This window comes from Electrona antarctica (genome assembly GCF_951216825.1).
Source record: "Electrona antarctica genome assembly, chromosome: 4".
NCBI lineage: Eukaryota > Metazoa > Chordata > Actinopteri > Myctophiformes > Myctophidae > Electrona > Electrona antarctica.
The window spans coordinates 16,505,565-16,521,213 of NC_136809.1; the positions used below are offsets into that span (position 1 = coordinate 16,505,565).

The 15,649-nt window shown below is 43.3% G+C and overlaps 1 protein-coding gene across 2 annotated transcripts in view; it reads left to right on the plus strand.

Moving 5' to 3' along the window:
• The first annotated feature begins 2,576 nt into the window (after positions 1–2,576).
• The window catches only part of gne (glucosamine (UDP-N-acetyl)-2-epimerase/N-acetylmannosamine kinase), a 47,425-nt gene continuing 34,352 nt past the window's right edge, over positions 2,577–15,649 (plus strand). The window contains exon 1 of one of the 2 annotated variants that reach the window (XM_079498229.1): positions 2,577–2,703. Coding sequence is in view for 1 of the 2 variants with exons in the window: in XM_079498228.1 (XP_079354354.1) it covers positions 14,554–14,592 (39 nt within the window). In the remaining variant the exon portion in view is untranslated. Of the gene's footprint in view, positions 2,704–14,372; positions 14,593–15,649 lie in introns of those variants that run through there. The other variant, XM_079498228.1, reaches the window with a different exon arrangement.

Here is a 15,649-nt window from a genome sequence, read left to right on the forward strand (position 1 = left end):
CTCCGGCACTCACCCCTCCTCCTTCCATATATCCCTCCTCTTTCCATATATCACTTGTTCCTCCCTAGACTCTGGTTTCCCATTTCACTGCTATTCTCCTCCACTTTCCACTCTCTCTCTCTCTCTCTCTCTCTCCCCCCACGATTTGTACTTTGTCTAAAATAGCAGACCTACAAGCTTACAATGCTCTGCGAACATGATGCTCTGTGAGCTTGTAGGTCTGCCATTTTCAGCGTGCAAAACCATTTTGCTTCACATCTCTCTTTCCCTTCCCTTTCTCCACTGCAATTCCTTCAGTGCTCCCCTCCTCCCATGTTTCTTTATCTTCTTCACCTCCTTTCTCCCTTCCTTCTCTCTGCGACACCGCCACACGGCGGACTGTAAATGATTAGGCATAACATTTCTCCAGCTCCCTCCAGGCTTTGCTGCCCCGCCAGTGCCACCATCATGTCAGCAGCATTCGTCTTGCAAAACCAGCCTCAGTTTGAGGAAATAGCCCTGCAATGCAGCACACCAAATAGCAGCATTACAGAGCAGAATGCCGGCCAGGCGGCCATGATGGCACCGTGCCTCTGCCCTGGCAGGACAGGAAACCCCAGACAGATGGATGGAGCCTATGGTAGTGTTTAATTTCATGGATCCCCGGTTTGGCAGCCGAGCCCCAATAACTCTCAGAGTTACAGACCTGTATGAGTCCTTTTTTTCCCACTAAATATCAATAATTTGTAGCTGGGCTATACCCTGGCTGGAACCCCCTCAAGGTCCCCTGGGGGTCCCCGGAACCCACTTTGAGAATCACTGGGCTTGCCTATATAGACTGTTAAGTGCGGTTTGTGTTTCATTGTAGGACAGTGTATCTCACCATGACAGTTTGCTATAAAATAAAATAAATCACACCTGTGTGAAGTGAGGGGCGCTCTTATCATCATACATCATCCAATAAAAAATGAATATACTTCCTCATGAATTAATTTGTCAATTTATGTTATCTTTTAACCATGATACAATGTTAAAAGAAAATATTCAATGTATTTAATGTTAATATAATTGATATATAATTGATATTTATAAGCCCCGAGCTGAATTAAAACAGTTGTGTTTAGAAAAGTCGATTTGCTCGTCTACATATGACATAAATTATCTTTTGAACGAAAATACATTGCATGGATGCAACTGGGACGTATCCTCAGTGATGTATCCCAAGGTCATCGGGGTTTCGGGTCTCGCGAAAATCATACCCCTCACTCAGGTGACCCAGCCGGGGTGATCAAGACCCACTAGGGAAAGACCAGGGCCACACAATCCGTTGGATTGTCAATGGCATTTAATGTTTGTGTTGCCACAAAAAGCCGATTTGTGCAGACACATATGACGTAAATTCTCCTTTCATTGTCAATGGCAAATGTGACACGTGTTGCGACGAAAACATGTTCCTACTCTCATTTGATTTGAATAGATAGAGTAAATTGTAGAATCACTTCCTAAACTACCTATCAACTTGGGGTTCTCAAACTCCTGTCATGTCACAGACCCCCGCAAAGGAAGAGGTAAACATCCCGCACACTGTCTACACACTACAGTTACATTATTTATTGATGAGAACACATTGTTCTGGTCGACTGACCTTCATCAGGTAACTGAGGCATATGAGTCAACTGATGTGACAGAGTTTGTCCTCTTCCTATGAGTTGGCTCTTCTTCACTCCTGCCCAGCTGTCCTATTAGGCCTACTAGGTCTGCAAAAGGGCTTTTTTTATGTAACAGACCCCCAATGCCATTGGGGTCCATTGGGCCAATGGACTTTCATCCGTGAATGAAGCACCCTTTCAAACGATTCTGGCCTGGGACCGGGACCCTGATGATATACGTGTATACGATTTAGTTTATTTGTCTAAATGTCGTAATTGTTAATGAGAAATAGATCTAATAAGATAAATTGAAATGTGTTGCTACAAAGTCACAAGTGGACAGGGGGCAGCGGGGGGCAGGGGGCAGCGGTGGCCGAACGGTTTGCGGAGCGGTCTTGATACCGGAAGGTCGCCAGCTCGAATTACCACCGCTGAAGTGCCCTTGAGCAAGGCATTGAACCCCTACCATGAAATGTTCTATGAGCAGGGTGTGGCTGTAAACAAGCATCTCGAGCTTAGTCCACTTCCCTGGGTAAACAAAGAACTTTGCTTTGCTTTGAATGAAAGAAGAAAAGCACAATTCCTCATAAATCCTTGGATATGGGACCGTCCTGTAACTTTTTATTTGCCAGGATGATTGCAAAGGAGTTACAAGTTGCAATTTATGATTATTATTATTTATTTTTTAAAACAACATAAATATATTTAATTTTGGGGTCCGCAGCTAAAACATGAAACACACACATGGGTGGGGGTTCGAGAACCCAGTCCCAGTGTATACTAGTAACAACCACACACCCCACCCCCACCAACCGCTACGCTCGTGCACGGTGGTGATGTTTTCAGCGTTGTTGCCATGGTTTCCGTGCGTGTTGAACTGCGGATCCACCGCAGCAGACGGCGTAGCGTCGTTGTTGTTGCTTGATGTTGTTGCTGCTGCTCGTCATTGTGCGTTCATGGAGAATTAGGTGACTACGCGAACGTGCCTCTGGTGTTGGTAAACTAGTGAAGCAGTAAAAAAGGACCACAGCGATTGCAGCCTGAGATGAAAAGGACGCGTCTGTACAACTAAAAGGTAACGCAGACCAAGTTACTAAACCTCACTCCCTCTTCTTTATGTTTATCTTCATAACGGTTCTGTGCTAGTTAGCCATGGTGCTATGTAGGCACTGCTACTACTACGTACTACTACAACAACACAAACTGATGGAAACTTTTTTTTAATAAGTAAGCCCAATGAATGTGCTGTAATTGTACCATAAGGATTCTAAAGAACTGCAGTGTATAGGCTAATAACCTCATCGGATTCGGGTCACAATTCCTCGGCGGGTCATACTGTTTGTTGGATATAAAACCTTCCGTTTAACAATCGATCGGCGGAACTTTTCCCCCAAACGTGAATAACTGTCCCACAGAGCAGCTAACGGTGGCTAGCATGGTCCTGCAATGCATGGGCTCTTGGGGTAGAGCAGTAGTGCGTGGCCCGTGCGTGTGCGTGCGCGTAGTCTGCGTACACACGCCTGGTTCCGCATACTTCAGACGAAAATAGCATTGATTGATTGATTGATTTATTAACAGATTGGAGAATTACATTAGGCGTACATTTCAAGCACAACTCAGTACAAAACTGTTAACTGGGGACGACACCATAAAGCATTACATCTGTTTACAATAGGCTCCACCATGTTCAATTCATCATATAGCCTAGCAGATCTACAAGCTCACCACTACGCGACCTTGTAGATCTGCTATTTTCGACTGAGCATGAATTCGAATTAGGCTCGCCGCTCGCCGTACCTCGCTTGTTGATGTATACGGAAACGGACCGTGTGGGAAAACTTGATGTCAAGTTATATTTATTAGGCCAACTCTGTGCTTTTAAAGGACCAACTCGTTTTGATTGTTAATATGAATAATAATACAGCAGGCTAATGCTATGTGGGACTTTATTACCACATCATACATAAAACAAATTGTTGTTGTTGTTTTATGTAGCCTATGTTCACTTTTGCTCAATTGTTTGCAAACAGACCCAAAACAACTTACAGCAAAATAGGCCTACAGTTTGTAGAAGTATGAATAAGTATAGGGCCTATTTATGAATGTGGTGAAACTATGTAAGCTTGTGCTGAGGTTAACAGCATTTAAACATGTTATAACATGGCAAAGGTAGTCTAGTACTGGCTACACTACTACACACTAGCCTGATTGTCAGACTCTGAGAGCCTCCAGCTCTTGAACCAGTGCGCTCAGTCGTGTGGGCGGGTCTATGGGCTGGAAACCAGGCTACTACTACACTACACGCCCAGAAACTGCCGTCTATTCACCAGCAGGTGGCACTATTTCCTTGCTTTTGTGGCCGCTGTCCAGAGATGCACATGTAACAGCAGATAGCCAGATACTTGGAATTCTTGACTACTACAGGTTTATTGTCAGGGCCAGGAAATACATATTTTATTTTTTATTTCTGTCTCTCAAGTAGCCTGTCATATCAGTTACACCAAACCTAGTCTCTCAGGCCAGACAACTACAAATAGACATTTAGGTGGAAGCATTTGAAAATGGTGTGAGCCAACAGTCTGGTTTCGAGAGACCACTACACCAAACCTGCCAGTGCTGTTTGACAGGATTTATAAAGTTGAGATGCCAATCTTCTGGTATTTTTAGTACTCTGATAATAATCATAAAATCCTTCATGGTGGTGTTTCAGTAAACTGCACATTGCCCGGCAATCAAATCATCCAATTGACATCAAAGGCATAAGAACAAATGGCACCCTTTTCACATTGGCCTATAGCGCCACCAGGAGGCCACCTGCCCTGGTGGAGACCTGTGCCCCGAGGGGCACTTTTTCTATTTATTTATATATGTTTTGTATCAGGGTTTATATGTGACCACCATACCATTAAAACCTATATAAAGCAAAAATGTAAAAAATGTCAACATTGTATTATGCTTTAAGTAGCATGTATCGTGTCAAACTCATGATTCTGTATCCATTCCAAGCATTAGTTTAGCACAAAAACACTCTTGTGTTGTCACAAATGTGATGAGGTCAGCACATTTCGGGCACATTTGGGCATGTGGCTAAATGGTAAATGGTGCATTTATATAGCGCCTTTATCCAAGGCGCTTTACATAGATTGTGCATTACATTCACCCATTCACACACGCATTCATACACCGATTGCAGCGGAAGCCATGCAAGGTACCAACCAGCACATCAGGAGCAATTTGGGGTTCAGTGTCTTGCCCAAGGACACTTCGACATGTAGACAGGAGGAGCCGGGATTCGAACCGCCGACCAATGGATCATTGGACGACCTGCTCTACCTCTTGAGCCACAGTCGGCTATGGCCGTTGTTAGCCCAAGGAGTGTTTTTTTTTTTACATTTCACATGCTACATAAAGCATAATGAAAATTTGAAAATCTTGCCTTATATACAGTAGGTTGTTAATGGTATGGTCACATATATCCCCCTATAAAAAAATTGCTCAATACCATTACCGACAGCCGGTCAGCAAGTGGATTCATGAATGTATGTATATAGACAACATTTTTGGCCAATACAAAAAACCAAATGTCCCACTTTAAACAAAAGAAGCCTGTTTGCTGTCAGACAACTAGCAAAAATTGTCTAACATATCAGAATATAAGTAATTGTGTACATAATTGTGTACAAAATAGAAACATTGAGCATCATTAACTATGATTAAGAGTTTTCTTTTTTTGAGTGAATATTGTACGAATTAAAGGTTGCACTTCTTGACAATGGTACTACAATATTAGCCTGGTTAATAAACCAGACCGAATCAGCCGTTGGCAAAAAAATGTTGTGTGATATTAGTCTGGCTTATTAGCCAGGCTACTACAATATATCTTACCTGGGTCATTGAAGGGGACCAGAATGTACTCGGAAGGTTCGTCCTGCGTTCTACTAATAATAAAACATTGTCCTTTGACTCCTTCAAAACCATTCTCAAATAGCACTTTACTTTCTTCAACTGAAATCATCAATATGATTATTTCCTTTTTTCATAGAAATGTATATTTTTACGTCTTTAAATGTTCTGATGAATTGAAAATGGAGTACCCTGATGTAAAGATTTTGTATTGACCTGTACTTTTGTTTTAACTGTGCCCATTCTACAAACTGTAGAACCGATTCTCAGAAACCAGCTTTAGATCTTTGATTATTTGTTTTATACAGATCCTGGTACACATCAGGGTGTTGTAACTATGTCAACATCAAGAAGATGTCAGTTTTCTCATGCCAAGTCCATCCTAGCCTACATACAACAACAAGCTTGGTGAAGTGTTGCCAATAATGCCATTCCCTCATGTCAAATAGCAGCCTGTTTTATTACAGTTAATCTAAGATTAACTGTAATAAAACAGGCATCACTTAGTCAGTACACATGTGAAAGTCAACCCTGTGGAGGTCAGCTCCGGCTTGGCTTGCTGTAATCTGGGTTCAATTTCTCACCACATTACAAAGGCCACATAGTAGTGTAGTGTGCACTAATACCTTGTATGCACCAAAACACATTTTGGGCCCTATATCTTGCACGCTGCCTTACCCCTTACCCCTAAACATTTTTGCCATTTTTGAGTGGTGTAAACCACTCCTACAACTGGCTTTGTTAGTTTACGTGTCTGTCTGTCTGTCTGTCTGTCTGTCTGTCTGTCTGTCTGTCTGTTCGTACCAAAAAATGAGCATGGTTGCTATGGTCACCCAGTTCACACGGGTGTGATTTCATTACGTCAGACATTACGTCAGACCACAGCTGATCAGTCTATATAAGACCTTACACCACTCAGTTCACACGGGTGTGATTTTTACTATTTTGGAAAACATTTTTAAATAGTTCAAAAAGCCAATCAACAAGCTCACAATGTGTTGATTTAGGTGACAGGTCGACTAGTTGAACTATTTTAAAATGTTTCTAAAAATAGTAGAATATGGCTAATACGTAAGGAGTAAGGCGATGCGCAAGATAGGGTCCCACTCACTTCAGTTTACAAGAGCTTCACAATGTTCTGAGCTTGGCTATTTTCACTATTTTTGAAACGTTCACAAGCTCACAGCTTGTACATCTGCTAGTTTTGAATAGCCAACTTATATATGCATCAAGTAGTTATTGCTACATTTGCTGTTGACCCTCTGGAAGTCCCCCATGGACCCCTGGGGGTCCCTGGACCCCACTTTGAGAACCACAACATGACAGTGCTGTGAAAAAGAGCCTGGTTAGGCTCTACCATGCTGCACATATCAAACATTGTTGTTTAGCCAACAATGTTTTGGCGTTACAGGAGCCAGGTGAACGTTTTCTAAACTTTTCTAACATTTAGAAGCATAGTAAAAATAGTAAGACAAGTTGAGGCAACCGGCTTCCTACTTCAATCAGAAATACTAGCCCGAAGGCAAAAACTTTAGCATTCCTTTGTTTAGTTATTAAAGGACTCTTTCAGTGGGAGGATTTGGCCTTTAGGCAAGGAATAAAGATGCAGAATGCACTACACTTCCCTTTGAACTGTGGCTACATTGGCCATATCTTTTAGCTCAGTGGTTCTCAACCTGGGGTCCAGAGAACCCCGGGGGTCCTTGACGGGGTGTCGGGGCAGGGGGTTCCCAGCAAAATGAGGAACAGTTTAAACATGTTTAAGCCCTATTTTATATCTTGGCTATTCGAAAGTAGTAACAACGTGTCGCATTGCGATGCATTGTCAGCAGGGGTTGTGAGCTTGTAGATCTGCAATTTCGGCTATAATTGTTAAGAAAAAGTGAAATGATTATAGATACAATGTCTATGTGGAATTATTTATTTTGTTTTTATTTTATTTTTGTCCAAATCAACTGTTTGATCCAGTTAAAGTGATCATGTGTTTAATAATGGGCCAAAGCCATTATTCATTCGGATCATTCCTGTATGGAATGGGATTGGGGAAGTTGTGAACGCAGTTAGAAAAGGCAGTTACACTTTTACATCGCTCGTTAGAATTCACCTCTGACCTCAGCTGTGCCCAATCAGCTTCAGCAGTGCACGTTGCTGGTAGGTCTGGGTCTGTGTAGACATTTTAAAGCCGGTTTGATATCAGATCATATACCAGGCAGTAATACAGATTATTGTTGTTTTTTACGCATATTTAACATAACATAACATAACATTCAGTGTTATGACACGGATTTACATCCCCCTAAAAGCCAGGGATGCAAACAACATGCAGCACATTGTGACTTGTGTATGAGAATTTCCTCCAGCTGAAAAATAAAAGATAAAAAGTTATTTTAATATTTGGCCCCTTTGAGTTAATCTGCATTATTCAGGGGAATCCTGGTGGCTTGTGTTCTTGTTGTTATGCTGCCCTGACTGTGGGAGTATTTAGACTGAACCTTGGCTATTGAATCTTGCCTCCTTCAGCTAAGGAAAAGTTAAATCCTGCTTATTCCATATCGACCTTGAGAAAGTCATCCATGCTTTTATTTCGATTTTCATTTAGATTAAGGGCGACCAGATTGCACCCATCCTAGCCTCTCTTCGCTGGTTCACTGCTTGTTTTTAGATACGATTTTATATTGGTCGCCTTCTCCTGTCTGTTCTAAATTAGCGTACCAGATTAGACAACTCTAGTAGCATCTTTTAACCACCATTGTATGTCCAAATTGTTGCAAAAAGGCAAGCACACAGATCGTTGTGTGCTTGTAGATCTGCTATTTTCAGTGAAATGTTTAGTGTAGCGCGAAAACAGAAGTGGGCCTAGTATAAAGCCCTGTGAGACTCCGGTCAACTGAGTATATTGTCACTGCCGAGCAGCAACCTCTTATCTCCATATTTTAACCTTTTGTGTTTTTTAACTTTTTATAATCCCTTACCCATTTCTTGTTCTTGTTTTATTACTTTGTGCTTTATTACTATTCTTTGCTTTATCCTATCTATCTATGTCCTAATTCTAACTTCTCTTATTTCCTCTTTTAGCCAGGATTTAGTGTTTTCTTACCATTTCATTACTTTCAATGGTATGACATGACACATTCTTTTTCTACATAATCTGCTACAACTGAAAGACTTGAAGTGCATGTACCCACCTACATTTCCTCTAGTCGACACAGATGCAGAAGTGAGCTCCATTGGTTAAAATAAGAGAGAAGTAAGGTGGGAAATCACCACCAGCAAGCTGGCAGATGCCATTAGGCTATATTTTGTCTGGGGTATACATTTCTCTCTTCCATAAGCCTCTTCGACTAGTGATTTGAAAACCCTAGACTTTAGTTTTGTGTAAAAGTTAGAAGTTCAAGTGGTATTACTTTTGTTCTCCCCATGGCTAAGAAGCATGTCGGGTTTAACCACCTTCAACCTGGTGTCCCTTTCGCTAACAAAATAGCAGAAATAGCCAATCTACAAGCTTGTAAATAGGCAATTTTCCCCTCGCAACGCCGGTGTACCCCAAAGTATAGTAATATGGATTGTCTTACGACAAATTCTCACATGAATAACTAGCTGGTGACGGTGACATCAAACTTAATGTTCAATCTCCTGAAAAGGTGTTTTTGTTGTCTCCTAGCTCCCCAACCCCCTCTACCCAACAATGACTCTTGAAGATTACTGGTCATTGTTGTAAATGTAGATCATGGGTGGGCAGCATTTTCCCCCCAGAAGGCCATAGTTACTGACTTCAATAAAGTAAAGCGAGTGAAGGGCCGAAACTTAAAACGGAAGACTGAACTAGAAAAAGTGCCCTTCTGGGCACAGGTCTCCACCAGGAGGATAGGAGTGTGTGTGTGTGATGTTTGGCAAAATGTTTAGGAGCAATATAAACGTGTGTGTGTGTGTGTGTGTGTGTGTGTGTGTGTGTGTGTGTGTGTGTGTGTGTGTGTGTGTGTGTGTGTGTGTGTGTGTGTGTGTGTGTGTGTGTGTGTGTGTGTGTGTGTGTGTGTGTGTGTGTGTGTGTGTGTGTGTGTGTGTGTGTGTGTGTGACGCGGCTTGGCCTGTTGTAGCGCCACCATGAGGCTGATTTGAAAACTGTCAAGTGGCATTTCTTCCAAAGCCTAGTGGGAATATGCATGCACAGTTTCACCACAATCGGACGCTGCGTTGAGTAGTTGTGGCGATTTGTACAAAACGGATACAAAGCGGGCTACTCCTGAAAAGTTTAGAAGCCAATCGTAGCCAATGAGGGTGGATTATGAGAAATCAAACAAACCCGTCTTGATCACATGACTATGGAGAGCATGTGTACCGATTTGCGTGAAATTTGGATAAAATCTGAAGGAGTAATATTAGAAAATGACCTCCTGGTGGCGCTATAAAGAGCAGATGTGAAAAATTCCAGGCAAAGGTTTTTCCTTGGCCTCTAGGGAGTTGGCATACAAAGTTATCCACAGATCCGTGCAGTTAGAGGTAAAAACACTTTTCGGCCAGTTATAGCGCCACCATGAGGCTGAGTTGAAAATGTGCATGTGGCATTTCTTCCTCTGCCTAGTGGGAATGTGGGTGCACAATTTCACAGAAATCACACAATGTGTTCATGATTTGCAGCAGCATTTTGTTTGAAACTGAGAACTCCTGTGAACTTTGGAAGCCAATCTTAGCCAATCAAGATGGAGTCTGAGAAATCTGAAAGACTTCAAGGCAAAATTTGACATCGACCGGGTTAGCGGTGCCGGAGATTAGCTGTTCACAGACGGACGGACGGACACACGGACGGACGGAGTGCAAAACATACTCTCTCCCCATGCCTTCGGCCTGGTGGAGACAATTATACCAGTAAGACGCCCTGAGGGCGAGAAGCGACAGGCGAGGTCGCGTGCACGCATCTGCCTGGGTGACGGCAGACTGCTGGGCGAGCGCTGGTGCTTTGGCATAGGGGGTCAGATCAACATATGTAATGAATTCTGTACTGGCCATATATGGAGCGTGTCTTGACTGTACAGGGTTTGATGAGGTCAGATCAACATATGGAATGTCAGAACAGGTCAGCTCCATATATGGAGATCTAAGGGTGGCAGCGGGGGCAGTGTACAGGGTTTGATGATGGCCCAGATAGGGTCGGGCTGTTGAGAACTGTAGTTTTCACCGGCTACACTACTAACTTTGGGGCGGGCCCGTCTAGAGTTTGAATGGACAGGTATCAGTCAAAAGGGAGACGAAGGATGTATGGGGAAGGATCAATCAGGAATGTCAGAACAGTTCATCTCCATATATGGAGATCTAAGGGTTTGAGGTCAGATGTAGAGTTGCTGGCCAATATTGATGACATCAGGGATCTCCATATATGAGCATTCCCATATATGGGCTTAATATTGATGACATCAGGGATCTCCATCCCTGATGATGTCACGTGATGTCACAAGGCATGACCATATATGGAGGTGTGGGGTGGGTGACGGACGGACGGACGGACTGACTAACGGGAAATGCACGTTTTCATAGTAAATGCGACCTGCGGTCGAAATTAAAACTTGTTGGCCTGTTAATTAAAACTAGTTGGCCTGTTTGTGCCGGGTCTGTGACTATGGCCCACAGGCTGTATGTTGCCCATGTGTGGTCTAGAGCAGTGGTTCTCAAACTGTTGGCTGGGACCCCCTGGGGGACCCAAATTATTTTGGGGGGTCCCCAAGTGTTGTTTTATCACTAAACAGTAAACAAACCAGCGTATACTATACAGGGTATCTTTTTTGACCATTCATTACTGCTTCAAAAGTAATGAACAAACTATACTATAAAAATTGGCCAAATTGTCAAATATTACCAAAGAAAATCAGTAAGATTTATCTGTAACCAAGTAAATGTAATGCCTCAACTCCTACAATTAAGGGTCACAAGTCAGGTCCCCAGTTCAAATTTGATTTGCGGCCTGAAAAGGTTGAGAACCTTTTGTGGGTATCCAGTTTTGGAACCCCTGGACTATAGACTACACCTAAAAAAAGGTTCAGGATTTTCCGTTTATAGCACGCCAAGAGCCTGTCCTTACCATTGACAGGTTATATATAGAAACACTTCCTTTTAAACTACGACAAATAGCAGAACAGCTACTATCTTGGAATTACTGTCCTGTTCCACACCTTAAACTTATTTGCTTGCTCAATGTTTCACAATCGCTTTTGTAAGAAGGGGCGCATAGTTTTGGTCCAACATCCCAACAGTCCAACACACAATAGTCCAACACCCTACCCCAAACAATAGCCTAATCCTAAACACACGCAGAAGCCACAGGTGTGTCTTAACCGGCCACGTATGTCGGAGCCACGGGTGAGTGACTATTGGTATGTCAGGCATGCCCCCCTTTAAGAAGCCTTTCTGAGTTTCTGTTACGGTTCACGTTTGGCGCCCAACAGAAAATCACTGATCACGTGGTTTCAAAAAACCTGGGGACCCTGGGGGACCCTGGCACAAAAATCTGATGGTTGTCTGCGTCTGGCCAAACACATCCTTTGTCACGTCCTTAATGGCACAAAAAAGTTAGAGAACTACTGATTTAGAAGGAATTTGTAGAATCAGCCTCAGCCAGGTCTTAATAATGGGTTAATCTAGCCTGTCTGGTTAAATAAAGGCTAAAACTATAAAATAAAAGATAAAAATCAGACCCGTCTGAAGTGAGTTGTACTGTACTGTACTGTACTGTACTGTACTGTACTCGGGGACGGGGGCATGGGGACGGGGGGCTTTATCCCCCTCTGGTGGAGGCTTAGCCCCCCCTAAGCCCCCCCTCAAAACAAGCCCAATTGACTGACTTCTATGTAAACCAAGATTCATTAGCCCCCCCTCTAAATAGCCAGCACCCCCAGTCACAATTTTCTGGAGCCGTCGCTGACTGTACTGTACAAGCCCTCCTCCCTGGCCTGTGTGTGACTGTGTCTGTGTGTTAGGCTGTGCAACAGTGACACTTGGTGGTGGTGAACAAACTCTATAACGCTATTTTCGTGCTCGGACACAGGGACACAGGGACAGACACACACATAGCTGTCTATAGGAGTGGTTTCACCACTCAAAAATAAAAGTCACAACTGGGGAGCCTGTAGGGAGTGTTGGCCAGAGTGTCCTAGGAAAGGGAGGATCAGACATCCTGTGTTAGCTGAGCTTGTGGTCATTATTCATTGTTCTGTCTGAGGATTAACCTACTTTGCTGCTATGTTTTATGTTGTCTCTCCTGACAACAATTGTTCGCTTCCTGTGTCTCTACTGTATTTTCTCTGTCTCATATTTACAGTGGCATGAGGATCAAGCTTGTAAAGTACTCGATCACTGCTTTATGAATATAAAAAGTGCTATCTAAAGTTGTTGTGTTATCCCAGGCTCGGTTGATGTCTCAGTTGGAACTGTCTCGTGTTCTTGGTTCTCGAACATTTTCATGCCAAGAAGTTTTGTCAGCTTTTGTCAAGTGTTTTTTTTTCTTTTCTTTTTAAATAGTCAATCTTAACAAGCTCACTGTGAAAATCGGTGCTCTCTGGAGTCTAGATTAGAGCAGTTCTCAAACTCTTCTGGCTGTGATCTCCTTGTAGGAGTTGGACTGTTGAGGCATTGCATTTTGTTTGACTCTGTTCCACAGATCTACATTCACGTCGTGACTCGTGTATATCTGCTATTTTCACATAGCCTATTTCTTATGCGTATTTCTTAAGTAATTGACCATGAATGTTTGACAATATACTGTAAATTGCTTATTGTTCATATAGAATAGTTTACTTTTGATGCAGTAATGGTCTTATTTTTTTTTCTTAAAAGTCCTTAAATTGTTCCTTTTACTGAGTGAGTTTCAATATTGCAAATAATCTAGGGACTGGACCCCCCCAAAAAATAAATAAAATATAACTAGAAAAAGTGCCCCTCGGGGCACAGGTCTCCACCAGGGCAGGTCAGGTTGTGGCCTACTGGTGAGGCATTTTGTTCCAAAAATGTGTTTTGCAAAAATCCACCTGTTGGTGGCGCTATAACAGGCCAGTGTGAAAAGGGTGGGATATATTCCTCAGCCTAGTTAGTAGGAACGTCTGTGAAAGATTTCACGTAAATTGCACGCTGCGTTCATGACTTGAGGCTTTTTGTTCAAAACGGGCCAATCCTGCAAACTTTGAAAGCCAATGTTAGCCAATCAGGATGGAATATGAGATATCGGATCCGCCTTGAGCACATGACTATAGAAATAGTGTGTAACGATTTGCGGGATTTTTGGACAAAATATGGAGGAGTAATAGCAAAAAATTTGTTTTACAAAAGTCGGCCTCCATGGTGGCGCTATAACAGACCGTTTTGGAAAATCTGGGGCAGAGGTTCATCGTTGGCATCTAGGGAGTGTGTGTGCAAAGTTTGGCATCGACCGGGTTACCGGTGCCGGAGATTAGCTGGTAACACGGACAGAGTGCAAAACATACTCTCTCCCCATGCCTTTGGCCTGGTGGAGACAATAATTTGGGGATCCAACTCCCAGTTTGAGAACCACTGGTCTCTAGGAGACTCCAAGCTAGCATGCGTCTAGTGTCAGAGAAGAGGATGCTGCATTTCACACACACACACACACACACACACACACACACACACACACACACACACACACACACACACACACACACACACACACACACACACACAGGAAGGAACCCACATTTCCTCTCACCCTCTCCCTCCCGGCCAATCAGGAGCTCGGATGCAAATGAGCTACCCCCGCGCGGCCCCTCCCCCCCCGTTCTATGTCTGCGCCGGCCTCCCTCTGTCTCTTCCTTTCATTCTCTCCTTTTCCTCTCTGCTGCCTTGCTGGCGTATTGCTAGGCCTCTGTAATGCAGCGGAGCCGAGCTGGCCTGGTTGATGCCTAGAGAGAGACAGACCTGAGAGAGAGAGAGAAAGAGAGAGAGAGGAGAGGAGAGGAAAGGAAAGGAAAGGAGAGAGCAGAGCAGAGAGCGTTTTGGCTTATAGAATCCAAAGAGGTGTGGGATGGATATCCATCTGGGACCCATGGGCAGAAACCCTCATGTGAGTCAGATGCCTTGTTCTGTTTTCATGTCTTCTCTCTCAGTCGGTCTGTCTGTTTCTCTCTCTCTCTCTGTCTCTGTATGTGTGTCCCTGTCTCTCTCTCTTCCTACCTTTAGGCTGTTTCATTCTGCCTTATCTATCTCACATGCTTCCCTCCCTGCCCCCATAGCATAGCACAGTGTTTGCCGGCTGCTGCTGATGCTGTCTTGTGATGCTTGTTTAGAAATTGTGCGTGCGTGTGCGTGTGTGTGTGTGTGTGTGTGTGTGTGTGTGTGTGTGTGTGTGTGTGTGTGTGTGTGTGTTAGTGGGCGTGCTGAGTGAGGTTTAGGCAGAACCACAGGATTTATAGCATAAAGTGTCTATGTGGAATTATGAATATTTTGTGGTGGGAGGAAAAAGGCATGACTGCATGCCATGGACTGGAGGTTTTGTGCTTGTATGTGTGTGTGTTTATTCATTCATTGGACTTCATCACATGTTTACAGATATATATTTTTTGTAAATTAGATTTGTTCAGCGGGGTGGAGTTGCCAAACATAGCCGATCTTCTACGTAGATCTTCTACGTTCGGCGTACAACGAAGCATAAAAGAGGCCTTGGGCTCTCAATGATGGCCTGAGACAACAACAAAAAAGGGTGGTGCAGCAGGTCCTGTCACAATGGCCCATCTGGCACCCAAACGAACAACCAATGAACCAACCACTAAATACACTCGGTGGATCAAGTTGTCACGGCTGGGAAGTTGGTTCTGTATACAGTGGGGAACTCATGTTTTTGTTTGTCTTGGTGTTATGTTTTTCTGTACTATGTGTTGTTTTTGTTGTTGGTGTTGAACAGACCTGTGAAGATGAATATCCTTCGGGACAATAAACATTATTATTATTAACCCATAATAGAACTCACACACGTTCAGGAAAGAACAGATCATCAGCACACCAAAGGAGTGTCCTAATAATGTAATTGTCATTCTGTAAAACGCGTATGTTACACACTACTACGCGGACATGCTCAAAACGGTCATCAGCTGCCTTTGAGCAAGACACTTTTAAATCTCCGG